Source organism: Epinephelus moara, chromosome 9 (genome assembly GCF_006386435.1).
Source record: "Epinephelus moara isolate mb chromosome 9, YSFRI_EMoa_1.0, whole genome shotgun sequence".
Taxonomy (NCBI): domain Eukaryota; kingdom Metazoa; phylum Chordata; class Actinopteri; order Perciformes; family Serranidae; genus Epinephelus; species Epinephelus moara.
Genome location: NC_065514.1, coordinates 36,479,229 through 36,495,338, shown reverse-complemented (window position 1 = coordinate 36,495,338; position 16,110 = coordinate 36,479,229). Strand labels below are relative to the sequence as shown.

The following is a 16,110-nucleotide window of genomic DNA, read 5'->3' as shown; positions in this document are numbered from 1 at the left end:
ACAGGTTAGGGTAGTACGACGCAGTTTTTTTGAGCGGAGTGGTGAGCGAGTGGAGCGGGATAAAATTTATGATGGAGCGGAGCGAAGAATGCGCAGAACCAAGCGGAGCGGACGAGCGGCGCAAAGTGACAGGTCTGCGAGCGAGGAGCGGAAATTTTCACCCGCTCCGCTCCGCTCACATGCTCTGATTGGCCCCGGGCCATTGGGCCATGGGTTATGTCGAACCCTGTACAGTGAAGTTGACCTTTGGCCTTTTAGATATAAAATGTCACCATTTAATTATTTTATCCTATTAGACATTTGTGTGAAGCTTTGTCATAATTAGCATATGAATTCTTGAGTTATGGCCAAAAATGTATTTTGTGAGGTCATACTGAACATGACCTTTGACCACAAAATTCTAATCAGTTTATTCTTCAGTCTGAGTGGGCATTTGTGTCAAATTAAAAAAAAAAATCCCTTAAGGTGTTCTTCAGACATCACATTCACAAGAATGACACAGAAAATGTCACAGTGACCTTGACCTTTGACCACCAAAATCTAATCAGTTCATTGTTGAGTCCAAGAGAACGCTTTTGCCAAATTTGAAGAAATTCCCTTAAAGCCTTCTTGAGGTATTGCATTCACAAGGATGGGAATGATGTACATGCTTACGTATGGACGGACAAACTACCTGAAAACATAATGCCTACAGCCATGGCCATTGTTGGCGCGGAGGCAAAAAACCCCCATCAAAATTAGACACTGGAGAAAAAAGAAAAGAAAACTGAAGTGTAAGTCTCACTGGTTCAAGGCAGTCTTTGGAGAGAGGAGGTGAGGGAAAGGCAGCAAAGATCAACACTCCCACATACAGGTAGGTCAGCCCTACTAGAAGGTAAGCCACAGACAGGTCCCGCACCTGAAAACACACAAACACGTCCACATTAGGCTCAGCAGCTCTGTACTTACTATTTTCTGAAGTCAATAAATGTAGTTGATTTTTTATATTTGAAGACTATTTCCTTCCTGTTTGTAACATCAAAATGTACCAACTCATGTAATTCACAATAAAAAAACTCGTGAGACTTAAGTGTGTTATCTACACAGAGTCAGCAGAGACCAGATTAGTGCAGTTTAATGAATATGTTTGCAGTGTGTGAAGTTGTGTAGGAGCATGGGTGAATAAAGCTCACATTGTTCTCTTGGTGTCTGTTATTCTTCATTAATGTGATGATGCAGTTGTGAATGAAGAAGGCCAGAGTGAGGACACCAGTAAACTGAGGGAAGAGCAGTCTGAACTCTGAAAGAACCAAGGAGACAGAAATGATACATTTGCTGCTTTTTAGAACCAAAAAATACACTAGTGCTCCTAATGGTTGCAATGTTCATTACCTCCTACAATCAAAAGGGTTTAAGCTTTGTGTTCAAATTTCATAGCATTGTGATTTCATATTATGAGGTAAATTGCATGCAAAAGTTATTATTTTGGCCCTGGGGCGGTAAAAGAGGAAAGCTCAAGGAGAGGCCAAAATGGAAAAGGTTCATCCTGTGGGCAGGAAGAGTACATTTTAATGTCAATTATTATGACAGTCATTAAGGGAGGGAGAGGCAATTTTTTGGCAAGATGGTGGAGCTGGGGGAAAAGTAAGAAAGATTTTACATTTTAATATCAAACTGCATAACAATCTGGGTCAGCAATAGTTGGCCTGTCTGTCTGTCTAGAAGAGTTGGGCATCAACCAAAGAACTGACAAAATCAACATCCTTATGCCAGCAGGCCAAAAACACGTCATCCAACAATTACATCAATGGATACAGTAATAAACTCATCAATGTAAATTCTGATCACAGCCAAATTCAATATCCTGATCGATAAATCGATCAATCAGTCGACTGATCAATATCGATCTTGATAAATATAATAATATATAAACATTTTCAGATTTGAATTACTGCCTTGTTGTTGTATGCCTCCCCAAACCAGTCAAGTTGCAGTTACAGTTTACATCCATGTCAGACTAATATGTAGCCATGACAGTAGACAAATATGAATGTTGCTGCAACAAAGCTACAAATTCTAAACCTGGATGCTTCACACACATTTTTCAATCCAGCAGCACAGAACATCCGTACAGTCAGCACAGTACTTTATCCTGCTTGCAGGTACTGCAGCAAAAAATGTATTCTGAAAAACTGGAAATCTGAAAAAATCCCCAGCACCCAAACTCTGGATCAATGAACTCATATCATATAGTACTCCTGATAGAATATTGTATTCTGTTAGTACAAAAACAACAAAGAAGTTTGATTGTATCTGGGGACCTTTTTTGGATTTTTTTTTTTTTACCTCTGTTGGACTCTAACGGCTGACCTATCCACACTTCTTATATGGATGAGGTGACATCATTTTGTTGAGGTTCCACTATATTTATGTATCCCCTTTTTTCGTCTTCTGATAACATGCTGGGAATGTGATTATGGATAATGGATTCTGTAAGAAAAACGACTATATAGGCTGTTTGTATTTTTTATAGTTACGATGTTGAATAATGGCAGGGAAAGTGTTTTTTGCAGAACATTATGATGTCACAGTGAAGTTGACCTTTGACCTCTTGGAGTGAAAATGTCATCACTTCATCATCACATCATTTTATCCTATAAGATGTAGATGTGTGAAAGTTTGTCATAACTACTGTATGAATTCTTGAGTTATGGCCAAAAACATGTTTTCTGAGGTCACAGTGACCCTGACCTTTGACTGCAAAATTCTTATCAATTCATTCTTGAGTCCAGGTGGACGTTTGTACCAAATTTGAATTCCCTCAAGGTGTTCTTGAAATATTGCATATTGCAGATATTGTGAATGGGATGGACAACCTAAAAACATAATACCTTCGGTCACAGCTATCACTGGCATAAAAAAAATCTGAAGTTTGCACAGCCATAAAGCAGTTCCGAAAAGACCAATACAGCATAGTATCACAATATTTTTGTGTGCCAATATTGTATCGTCACACAGTGCCAGGTTTTTCTTTATATTCTATAAATCATCAATATTACAAATCAAAATTAAACTTTAGTTAGCCAACTTGAGTAGTATAATCAGTAGCTTTTTTCAGTCCACTAAATACATTTTGCTGGGGGAAAAAATGGCTGAAGTAATATGAACAGGTTGTAAACGGTCTTATTAGACGAAAACAGATGTTGACATTTTCCTTTGGTGACATTATTTACAGTTGAAAACAGGAAATAAATCACAAGGTACAACTATAATGAGCATATTGAAACACATTCAAAATTGCATTAGTATTGTATCATTACTTAAAGTATCATGATAATATCGAATCGTGGAGCCTCTGGTGATTCCCACCCCTATTAGTCAGTAACATTGTCTACAAGGGGCTTATACATCTAAAGTTGTTAAAGGGATAAATACTACAGTGTCACAGGAATGGCCCTGTACAATCTTAACTTCAAGCAATAACCAATATCTGCCTACTTGTGAGGGTTTACCTGGAACATAGAACTGGCTTGTGTCAAACCAGTGGAACTCCAGGTGGAAGCCGAGGCGGACCGCTTTAACAGTGACCAGCACAATCAGGTAGACCACCGAAATGGTGCCTGAACGAGATGGAACAAGACAACAAGAATGGATGACTGATGCAGCACACAGCATATTCAGAAGAAAATCTAGGGGCCTATTCAGAAACTGTGTGGGTTGATGTTAGGTTTGACCTGATCATAGCTCTAGTATGCTGGCTGATTTGCTTGCTTACCTTGTATACCTGCAGTCAGTTGTTAGGTTTCTTTAAAGAGGAATAAGTATGTTTCAATCAGAAATCCAACAAACTGTCGGCTACCTGGCTGCCAAAAATCAATTATGGCAGCTTACCCTTTAGCTAGGATTCAAAGAAAATCAAAGATCTAAAGAGGAGCACCTGGTGTTCCCCAGGTCACTGCTGATGTTTTAAAACTCAGCTGTGAACTGTGCTGCGTTTGACAACACCAACAGTGAATTAGAAAGAAAATTTGGGGGCACAAAGCCCAAGCTGTTTGACTTATGACATACACTGCTACCCACTGTTTATGTCATTGCTTTTGTTCTGTCTTACCCAAGAAGGTGAACCTTGCAAAGAAGGAGGCTGAACGGAAGCAGAGCAGCGGCAGCAGCAGAATGATGAGGTAGAGAGGGATGGTGTTGGTTTTACTCCACCAGTGTTCAAAAGAGCTGACATCAGATGTATCGTTTCCATTGGTACTAAGGTACAGCGTGCAGACAGTGTAGTTCCCTTGAGGGTCAGTGTTTGGGTATGGACAGATGACTGTTGAACAAATCAGCAAAGCATTACCAGGACAGTCAATTTACTTACTAAAAAAGTTTTTGTTTTTTTTACCCCTACGTGTGATTTAGGAAACAGCCTGTCATTTCTTCAAATATAACAAGTGTGTAGTCCAGAAATGTGGGTGCAACAAACATACACAAGTCTCCTTCACCTACATAAAATAAAAAAAAATTCAGAATTTACTGAGTGAATCTTAAAAGACAGTAGTGATATCTTCACTGACACCAGAGAGGCACCAGAGAAAGAAATCAGAAATGCACCATCAGTGTTTAAATCAGTGTTTAAATCAAACGTCTGGACTTATTTGGGATTTTTTAACACAAAGGAAATCACTTCTCCAAAAGTAGATCAGGAGCCAGAGCCTTCAGCTATCAGGCTCCTCTCCTGTGGAATCATCTTCCTGTTACAGTCCGGGAGGCAGACACCGTCTCCACATTTAAGACTAGACTTAAGACTTTCCTCTTTGATAAAGCTTATAGTTGTGAGGCAAATTGTGATTTGTGATATTGGGCTTTATAAATAAAATTGATTGATTGATTGACTTCGCACATCTATTAAAACAAGACAGGTGCGTTGGAGAGAGAAGACCAAAAATTTGCAAAATGACTCCCGCACACTGTCTAACTTGCAATATAAAATTTATTTGCGACGTTTCGGACTCCTTTTGCGCATTTTTAACACAGAAAGTAAGGAGGACTTGGATGTGACACATGCGATTTGCAAGCAGTGTCATATGAGAATAAAATACTCTGGGAATACTACGAACATGAGGGCTCACCGCACACTCCACCATCCAGAGATAGCATTAGCCACTGACAGCCAAGCTAATACTACACCCGCTCTGCCAAAAAATCAACCAACACTGGACACACTTAGCTTGACAAAACTACCACCCAACTCTGAGAGAGCTAAGAAAATAACACAGTCCATCACCTACTTCATGTGCAAAGAGCTGCGTCCATACAGCGTTGTTGAAAACTAGGGCTTTTGTTTGTTACATACTAAAAACACTGGAACCCAGGTATGTGACTCTGTCCTGATGTTTTTCACCAACACAGCCAACCAAGCTCTACAGAGAAGTGAAGCATAAAGTTGAGGAATCTTTAAGTACAGCAGGAAGGGTGGCATTAACTTGTGACGCCTGAACTCAAGGTCAGTTGATTCATATGTGATTATAAGGGCACATTATCTCACAGAGGACTGGCGACTGCTGTCTCACGTTCTCCAAACAAGAGCAGTACACAAAAGTCACACCGGAGCAAACATTGCAGACCTCCTACAAATGCAGCACAAGAATGCGGGACTGTGGTGTGAAAAACTCAATTCATTAGCAGAACACAGTGCCCAAGTAAGCAAAATTACTGTCAGATTCATGAGACGTGAGCACCAGCTAATTTTGTTCTTACCACTGTACATATCTCAGTGATCAGAATCATTCTAAACTGACAGGCATGTACCCGCTATCTGCAATCAGCATACTGTCACGCCTCCATTCCTCTATATGGAAAATATGTTTGCCCAGAGCTGTGTCATGGAAAAGCAGTGAAGTTGTTTCTAAGTAGGGTTGGGCCAGGGGTGGGGGAAAAATTTGATAGAGCATAGTATTGCGATGTTTTTGTGTGGCAATATCATATTATCACACAGTGCCAAGTTTCAATTTTCTTATTATATAAAATGTCAAAATTATAAATACAAATGACACTTAAGGTAGCCTTATAGACTGACTGAAAACTTTATCTTATTGGATAAAACAGATGTTGACAAAGTTTTCCTTTGGGGACATTATTTGCAATTGAAAACAGGCAATAAATCACAATATATTTTATCGCAATACTCAGCATATCGCAACACATTTAAAATCCCAATAATATTGTATCGTGACTAAAGTAATGTAATATCATATCATGGAGACTCTGGTGATTCCCACCCCTGGGTTGGGCCAGTGTAAAAATTTTCAAACCAGTTTGATATTAAACCACCGGACCGGACCGGTATACCGAATTTTACCATGTGTCACAGCTCCCTTTGCACACCTGAATCCATTACAGTTTGCTTGAGATCAGATGTAACCACTTAAAACATGAGTGAGTAGCCTACTTGCTATCTTCCTTTTATATTGTGATATTTACTAAAATTGACATACAACATAGCTAACAGAAAGTAGCATGGCTTGTTATAAACGATGTTCATTTAGCTCACCAGACCAGAAACTGTCAGCCCCCTGGCGATCTTTTTCTAGCAAGCCTCCACCTTATTTAAGTTTTTGCAGTGAAATAAGAAGTTATCAGGTAGATAATTCCTCATCTTAACTTCATTAATCAGTCGTTCCTCAGTCATTGTCGACTAATATAAATATAAACATGCTGTCCGACAAAATTTAAGTAGCAGTAACAGCAGTACTGCCTCGCTTATTTTCGACACCCCTATGTTGGCTTCAAATCCAAAGTGCTGCCATGTTGGTGCAATTTTAATTTTCTTGCTACATCTCCTCTTGTCACCTCAAAAAAAAAAAAAAAAAAAAAAAAAAACTTTGTAAAGAAACACAGCGTTTGCGCTCTGCCCCACCCATCTCCTGAAACATGATCCCCTTCATGACCTCGGCTCACTGCCAGTCAGACACTGGTGACTTTTTTAGTCCATCTACAAACATAATATTATGTAAATCACATGATCATATTGCTGCTGTGGCTCAGAGATAGAGCAGGGCCCTATTTCAGAAAGCGGGATTAGTGAAAACTCTGAGTATGTTAAGCCTGAGATGAGGGAAACTCTGAGTCTTCCATTTCACAAAGCCAGTTCAGCGTAACCCTGAGCCAGTTACTATGGCAACATACTCTGTGAAGCAAACCAGCTCAGCAGGTGAGCATGTAGCAGGAGGGGGAAACATTGCATGTCCTTTTGTGAATAAAGTCATTGATGTTGAGGCACAAATTATTCAGGGGCTGTTGCATATGAAGATGGTGATTAGACCCCGTATGGATGTCTTATCATTCCTGGAGGAGTGTCAATATGAAAGATACCATTTCACCTCACACTCTATCACTTATCTAACAATCTGTTCCATCCAGATATATCAAATATTACTCATCGTGGATTTGCATTATCATCGGAGCAAATTTTTTGCATTGCCCTGTGATTCTTAAGCAGCGGCAGTTTTCTTTCTAACATCAGAGATACTGAACACATCAGCGAGGCAACGGTTTGTTTGGTCGTAAGAAAAGTGACTCTGGCTCTGAAAACTTTTGCCCGCTTTGTGGTTTTCCCTGGGCATAAATCAGAAAGGATCATCAAAGAATGAAAGGGTAAATGTGACCTGTAGTGTAAAAGCTCTTTGAGTGGTCAGAAGACTAGAAAAGCGCTTTACAGGTGAAGTCCATTTACCATTAATGCAGTACAGGTTACATTTAGCATAATGACGCCATCAGAACAGATTGCCAATTTAGACTACTTTTTAATTTGCTAGAAGGTGTCATAAGGACAAATGTCAGTTCATCAGTTTAAGCTCTTACACTCTACCAGACCAGCAAAACCAGAAATCGACCCAACTCTGTTTCTAAGCACATATTAGTGAATGTCTCGAAAGTCAGAGACAGCTTATTAGATATTCATTACTCTCTTCAAACATGTTATGTCGGTCTCTGAAGATGCACTCTCTCCTGAAGGCACAGACTAGATATGCCATCGTAACACCTGCTTGGAGATAAATCATAATCTTTTATATATCCTGAATAGGCTAAAAACTAACATTGGCTACAAATTGAAATTGGCTACAATGCAGAATTTCCTGTCACTAGAAATTAGTGGGAATGGCAATCATTATCATCCAAGCTAATAAAAACAATGAAAACCAAAACTGTTAGATTTCAATAAGGACATTTTCATACACTCCATTGTAAGCTAGGACTGGGACACTCAGTTTTTATGGTTGAATATTAGTTATGACAGTAACTCATGTGGATGAAAGGTTGTCAGTTTCATAGTTATTTGATATATTTAGCCGATGCATTATTAAATTAAGGGTGAATGTGAATGTGGTTTTAATATGCTCTGCATTAATTAAAACGTGTGTTTACATTCTCTAGGACAGTTAGGCCTTAATCATTTGTGTATATGCATGGCTGAGGCAGTTCTAAATGTGTTTGCAGAATATGAACAAATTCAAAGTAAGAAAATAATAATGACTCCCAGATTTGTGTGTAAAATGTTCATGCCCACAGTTTAATCACAGATTTGCTCAATCACAGTGTTTGTACATAAGGCCCAATGTGACCACTGCTAAAACCCACATCTACAATGAAGTTAAAGTTGAAAGTCAGATAGTGTAAGTGACTTACCTCTATCTGAGCTGTTGGTTCCAAACTCTGAATCTGACATGTTGACATTGTGAGCATAGTCTGTAGACAGGAGAGGAAACTATCAGGTCAAGCAAAAGCTCTTTCTGCACTTTTAGTGGTGCAACCACTAATAATTTACCATCAGTCTCCACAAAATAACCATTATCTATAAGCAGGCTTTCTGATGTATACTCTTAACAGTGCTATGATATCACTCTCTCGACAGACAGAGCCACCCATCTACTCCCACCAGCCTGCTCTGCAACGGGTAACTCTGTAAGGAAAGGTCAAAAGAGGTTTGGACTTTGAAACATACAGAGATGTGTAGTTCCATGATATTTGCAAAATACATTAAGAACATATGATGTACAGTGAATTTGATGACATGAACTAGCTAGCTGCTTAACTAGCTACTTAAAAAGGTACACTACACAGGAATTGTGTTCCTGTTTGTAAACACGATCCTCAGTGAAACTGAAGCCAATCCCAGAATTACTCTTGCTTTGGAACAAGCGTTGTCCGCTTGACATTTCACCTCACAATATTGTGTTTTTGGTGTTGTGTCCATGATTTTTGTAGTTTCCTCTGCACTGGCTGCCACAGCTGCCCACCAGGTAACCCACAAAAAGCTGTGTAAAAATGAACTACACGTGGGCAGGCAGCAGGTGAGAAAAAAAATGATTTTTTTATTTTTCAGAATAAAACAAATTAAATATGCAGTATATGTGTAATATTTTGATATCTAAATCACTATTATCAAGCCGCAATTCCTTTTATTTGGTAAGTCAGTGACAACTGTAACCTTTGACTCTGTCGTCACATTTGTCACTAATGTGGAGGACTCCACCCATGAAACCTTTAAGCCTGAGGATGAGGTGGTAGCATACATTGAGTTTAAGACACCCAGGGAGGACCCTTTTAAGGTTTTATAGTGGTGTAGGGAGCATCCTAAAATGTTTCCTAACCTGGCAGTGATTGTGCAGAATGTTTTCGCCATCCCCGCATCAACCACAGCCAGTGGAAAAGACTTTTAGTCCACTGGATTTGTAATTCAAAAATGGAGAACCCAGCTTAATGTGATTAACTGTAGCCTGTGTGTGTTTAATCATGAGTGCGGGTTGGGTCGCAAGACTTTTATAAATTGGTGTGGGGAGGCATGGCTTCGACTTAGACATAATGACAGGTAACAGGTCAGTTCTGGTACTGAGCTTTATGGGTATGGGCAGGTGCGGTTTTTCGAAAAAATGGACCAGTGCAGGACTCTAGCGTGCAGCTTACAGTCTGGCACCTGGTTGCTACTGTTTTTTATTAAGTCCCAACCTCACCTGCGCACGGTGACCAGGAACATACCCAACACAGCAACATAAGCAGAAAGAAGAAAATTAGGGATGCACAATAATATTGGCAAGTCGTCGATATTGGCTGATATTGGCTGTAAAATGAACCATCAGAATTGGCCAACATGTTTTTTCTTATTTTGCATAACGAATGAATATTACATACATTGAAAAGCAATGTATTTCATGTCTCCATCTGCTGGTGGGCCATCATGTTAAGAGTACGCATGTATAAAAAGATGTTAATTCCACTACAGAAGAGACTTGATGATCACTAAAATTAGCTGGGAAAAAAAGTTGATATATTGTAACCGGTATTGGTTATCGGTCAAATGAGTTGTTACATAACGGCAAAAAATGCTATATCTAAACTCCTTAAGAAAATTCAAGCAGAGGGCAGAGTCTTTGCAGATAAATACACCAGCACACACTGAGAGTGGGTCAGTAGTGAGTAGTAGTAAACCTTTAAAGTCACAATGGCATGACAATGGACTCAGTGGTGAGCACATGGCGATGCAGACTTTGAAAAAATATGCTCATTAGAGCTGTAATCGTTTGTGTATTCGTACTGAACCGTCACAGACAGTACAGAGGTGATAGCCTAGTGGACACAGCCACACGCAGATGCACACAGTATGGAGACTGATAGATGTAATAAGGAACCAAAGTTCCCAAGTGCAATTTCTGACTGGAAACATTTAGCTGTCCACCCCAGCAAGAGGTGCTGAGGTTAGCACAAAAAGTGGACTGGCAAATTAAACAGCACAGGTGGAAGACCCGTATGCACCTTCCTGGTCAGTCACAACAGCAGCAGAGAAAGAGCTGTGTAGTAAACAAGGACCTTTGTAGGGTATGTGGTTGGGAACACATCCAACATGCTAACACACATTCAACATAAACCAGATGCGGCAGTCACTGGGATGATAAATGTTCAAATACAGCCACGGTGGAACTCATGGAAACACTCATCCTAGTGCTAACGTCTTACTTTGTATCATTTTATGTATTTTTCTATGATGCCTACAATTCTGAAATGGTTTGTTAATATGTCGGACATATCATAAATACAATCTGATATGGGAAAATAAATTTTCACTAGTTACAATCTTTTTTTGAAATGTGAAAATTCAATTGTAGATATCTGTAATCATTACTCTTACTAGAGAAAAAGGAATTACTGATATCCATCATTAAATTAAAGATAAATGTAAATCAGTCCAACTACGCCCTAACTTTTGAAAACTAGTAAAAACTAACGGGCCTTTTCAACTGTTACTTTTGGCCACGTTGAGTGCATTTCCATTATCAGTTTAGATATGCCGTGCCACGCCAAGCTTTTCTTCACCTGAAACAAGCGTGTATGTGTATTGCAAGACTCTACTCACCTCTGTCTGTGGGAGACGAGAGAGAAAGGTGTCTCTAAAAGTCTCTGTGTGGTCAACTCTCAGTACTTTTGTAGCTTCTAACTGAATCTTTGTGGTTTGGAGTTTAGTTTCTCTCCTGTGTCCTGTTTATACTTAAGATATCTGCTTCATTTTACTGTTTCATGTTCGCTATTAGCCGTATTAGAAGCTGCTTGACAACTCAACATTTCCTTATTTTGGTGCTTCACAATAAAAATTTATACATAAGAAATTAACAGGGACTTTTATTGTGAATAATCTATAGGAAATGAAATTTGTTAAGCACTGAATTAGGGGAACTTTGTTAGCAGCTTTTCTTCAATAAAGGCAAGTCTAATACCCCTTTTCGACAGTCTGGCTTGGCTTGGCTCACTTTGGTTTGGGCCGTCAGCCCAGCGCAGCAGGGATCTGCATTTCCATTACAACAGGGCTACCTGCTGGTAGGTGTGTCTCTAACTGATGACGGCTTGTCTTGGGTGATGACATTCAAAAGCAGCGGGTTGCTCCACAGCTTAAGCCCCTGTTATTGTTATTGTGATTGCTGCATGTGTTTTTCCATCACACAGCAGGGCAGGTAAAAGACGTTTAACTGTTGGGGTGAGCTGTTTGCAGAGGTGCAGTAAGAGCCTGTTGTTTGCATCTTTTCATCAAAATCTTACTATGGCTGTTTATGCTTTTACTCTTCCTTTCTGTGGTACTAGTCTGCCCTACTGATTAAATGTTTGAAGGGCTGGCCATAATTAGACACCACTGATGTGTGCTGATCAACCAAATGAAACTGCATTGTGATACCTTTTTTTCTGATGCTAACTCAGTACTGTGACTTACTGTAGATAAACTGTCCGGTGTTGTAAAGGAAATTGGACATGAGGACCCAGTAAACCACCATGGCTCCAATAAGTGACACCATGGAGAAGACCAAGCTGGACCACTTGCCAAACTTGCCAAAGTAGTACCTACAAACATCAGGGAATTCCCAGTCGGATGTGTCCATGTAGGCTGGAGAGAACACAGAGAATGAACAGATACATGTGGGATTATTTTTGCCATGTCACTGATAAAAAGCAGTACATTTCACTGTTCTCAATGATCATGCCCTTTAAATCATTTACTGCAAAGTCATCCACAGTTTGAGTCCTAGTCACTAGCTTTCCTTGTAGTCTTTGGCTTTCAGAATTACAAGTCCTTACCCTGCTGTTTGTAGATGGGAGGTTAGCCAGGTCGTAGGGACGTAAAATAGGTACAGGCATGTGGACATAAAAACTTACTTAACTTTAATTTCCAATGGGTGTTAACTGAGAAACATCCAATCAGTGAGCTAAACTTCTGTTAAGTAAACCTTTTAATAAATTCAGCCGTTTAAATCAGTTCACTTTCAGATTCAGGGTCAATTGTGGATGGATTCAGCAGCAATGACACTGTGTTTTGTTTCTGTTTCATAAATTCTAAGTTACAACTGTGACTTACATCTCTGGTTGCTATCTTAACCATAGCAACTGCCTACTCATGGATAAATGGCTGTAGTATTTAGAGCACTTTACCCTACTAAACTGACAGGGAAAAAAAGAACTTGAATGTTGATTACTTGTTGCCATCACGCAACACCTTTGTGTCATTAAATTATTTAGGAGATCCCCAAGCCTCTCTGCTAACTAACTCTGAGATTTATGTGAATTTTTTCAGTGTAAAAACTTACTGCGGCAACCTGCAGCTCCTCTCACTTTACTCATTTGTAAAACAGACATTTAAAAATTTGCACTGTTTATAAGTGCAGGGAAAGATGAAAATCAATAGAATTTCAGCTACAATAAAGTCTAATCTTAAGAACTGTGATGTGATGTGTTTGCCTGACTTGGTCAGTTTCAGTGTACATGCTGCTGTGAGGTGTGAAAAGGTGCCAAATACATGTTAAAGGATCCACTCCTCTGCAGGAACAACAGTATAAAACAAACACATATTTTAATTAAAAAGTGATTACTATTAGTTATGTACAGAAGGAAAATTTGTAGTAACAAAAAACTGACATGCAAGCAGGTGTACCCAGGGGTCCTAGCACTCAATGCAACTCGGAACCGAAGTTGCAGTGTCTTGGGGTACTCAGGAGGTAGAGGCAGTGGTAGGTAGTGGACAAAATGGCTCTTTTAACACATATGGTCTTGGGCATGCTAAAATGCCCTCCTGCAGTGGACACAGCCAAAAATCTGCTCCAGCCATAAGGGTCTGGAAGTGCAAGTCTGAGTTAAAACTAATCTCAATAAATCATTTTGTAATGTTCTCTGTGATAGACTGTAATCCCAAAAAGCAAAATACAAATGTATATGTTAAGTTATTTTTTCTGTTCACTGCATATACAGTATATCCATGATCTCCTAACTACATAGAATACTTAGTATTATGTGCAGAAGCTCAGTGATAGAAGCAGATTCTTAATTCATAATTCAGATCCCTATTAGTTGCCGCTAATGTAGAAGCTACTCCTCCACATACGACAAAACAAACATAAAACAGGACATGTAACCAGTTGCGGCTGCTATTGTAGCGAGGCACTAACTTATAAAAGGAACATTTAATTGAAGCCGTTTTTTCAACCACACTCATGCCATAGAACCACAGCAAAACACACCTCAAAGATTTTCAGATGGGTTTAACAGTGAAAATGAGCTATATGGCTTATGGAAATAAGGAACTCAGGATGGCACTCTGTCAGAAGACTCCACTCGCAAACATCGGGATAGGACTGAGCTCGGAATGCGAAGCACTGTCAATCACAAAGGGGTTCAGCCTTTAGACAATTCCTCTAATCATCATGCATACACCTAGTGTCCTCTACCGCCTACTGCTCCATTAGGTCCCAGGGAAGCTGAGCCTCCCTGGAAGTGACGATTTTGTCGCATTTATCCAATGACCATCTCGCTTTGCTGCATGAAAAAAACCTGCTCAGCGCTGTCTCATAGGAATGCTTGGAGGCTCTGCGTCCACCGTGCTGAGAATGTATGACAGGGAGGTCGTCTGAAAACTGGTGATAAACAGCTGACGTTTGAACATCATAGTCACGATGTGAAACGCATCCTAGCGCACGTTTAATGCAATGCAAATTCAATAGTGCATATTTGACCATTTCTTCTATGACATTTTAGGGGAAGATCAGCCTCCCTTGTTGTCTCAGAGCAATCGCCCCTGCATGTAACCCATATGAGAAAGTCTTATTTTTTTATTTGTGCTGCAGGGTACTTTTAAAGGGTACTTTAAAAGGCCTTTTAAAGGGTACTTTAAAAGTACCCTGTGAAGTTTTGACAACTGCTAGCGCTACAGAGCAATGCTTTCTACCATGTACTAAGAAACAAACCTATGCACCAGCGAAGGTGGGGTCGAAGACTGCAAGCAGGTCAAAATGGATGTAAACAATGCTGGTTTGAAATGTATTAGAAAAATCTGCTTTATGAGGAAGTAAATGCACTCAACATATTTATTAGATCTCAAGGACACACACAATTGGTTTTGGTGAGGAAACACTGAATGGAAATAGAAACTTTGTTCACAAGACACCCCATCGGATACCTTTAATTTGAGTCAGTGGATTGCATAATGGAAACCCTCACCTTTCCTAACAAACAGCACCAATAATGTTCTAAATATTTTCTCATATGATGTTAACAAGGTTGCCAACTCTCAAACTTTCAGCATGAGACACCCACTTACAGGCTCTGTCTCACACTCTCACACTGCCCAAACAAATCCCACACCAAATATGAGACAGACACAAAGCTACTCCCTAATGAAAAATACAGCTATGAAGGAGAGTTCTCTCAACCTGAGCCCGACGGCTACAGAAAAACCCGACAGGCTGGACCAGGTTTGGGACGAAAATGTGTGCTGACTGGCCAGGTGACGTAGGGCTTGAGCTCTGCAAAAAAAGAACTGTTTTTTGTTTTTTTTGTTTGTTTGTTTTTTAAATAATTAAATATAAAAGAATAAAAAGTGCAGGCAGAGAGAGAAGGAGCTGGAGCAGCCAGGCTCCGTGCTGGTCTCTCTGTCCTTCCTCCCAGCCAGAGCAGGGAGGGAGCATTTCTCCCAAAGCAGCTGCTCTGGGAGGGAAATACAGTGTGGAGAGTTGGTGATCCACCGAGCTGGTCCATTTTCCACTTGAGACATGCATGGCTTGTGTCGCCACATAGCCGAAGCATCCCGGGCAATAGGAGCTGACTGCTGCTTTTTGTGGGGGTCAGGCTTGGTCGGGCTCAGGGTCAATATTTTAGGCTTTGATTCACACAGTTTGGTTATATTTGGGTTGTAAATTTTTCGGCACATTGAGAACTCTAACCTCCACACACAAAACAAACAATAAAACATGCAGCAAATACAATGGGGTTCCAACATCGATAGTGGTAGGACCCCAAAATAATAAAGCTCTCCAGAGTTTACAAGGCTAGTAATATTAGTTAGGTGTTACTTTAACATTCATCATTGTACTGGGTAGTAGTCACAGCTGTTGCGTATTCCCAGCACATTATTTAAAGCATTTTGTAGAAACTGATGATTATCTATATAATATGTATCCAATAGTGGGATAGTTAGTGGGCTAAAACTGTACATTAGTAGTTGAGGTAGCACGTTAAAAGGCAGATAGTTAAAGTGTTTATATGTTGTATTGACTTAAAAGTGGGGTGCACTGGTAGTTCACATGGGAAAGGTGCAGCTAGCCCTTGTTGCAGCAG

General features: G+C 39.9%; 1 protein-coding gene across 2 annotated transcripts in view; it reads right to left on the bottom strand.

Annotated features, from left to right (window-relative positions):
* Positions 1-16,110, bottom strand: part of slc38a9 (solute carrier family 38 member 9) — a 151,936-nt gene that overhangs the window by 7,458 nt on the left and 128,368 nt on the right. For both annotated transcript variants that reach the window (XM_050052700.1, XM_050052701.1), the window contains exons 7-12: positions 12,224-12,394; positions 8,656-8,715; positions 4,091-4,300; positions 3,492-3,599; positions 1,173-1,279; positions 785-898 (exon numbers count right to left, since the gene is read on the bottom strand). In XM_050052700.1, coding sequence (XP_049908657.1) covers positions 785-898; positions 1,173-1,279; positions 3,492-3,599; positions 4,091-4,300; positions 8,656-8,715; positions 12,224-12,394 — 770 coding nt within the window. The remainder of the gene's footprint in view (positions 1-784; positions 899-1,172; positions 1,280-3,491; positions 3,600-4,090; positions 4,301-8,655; positions 8,716-12,223; positions 12,395-16,110) is intronic.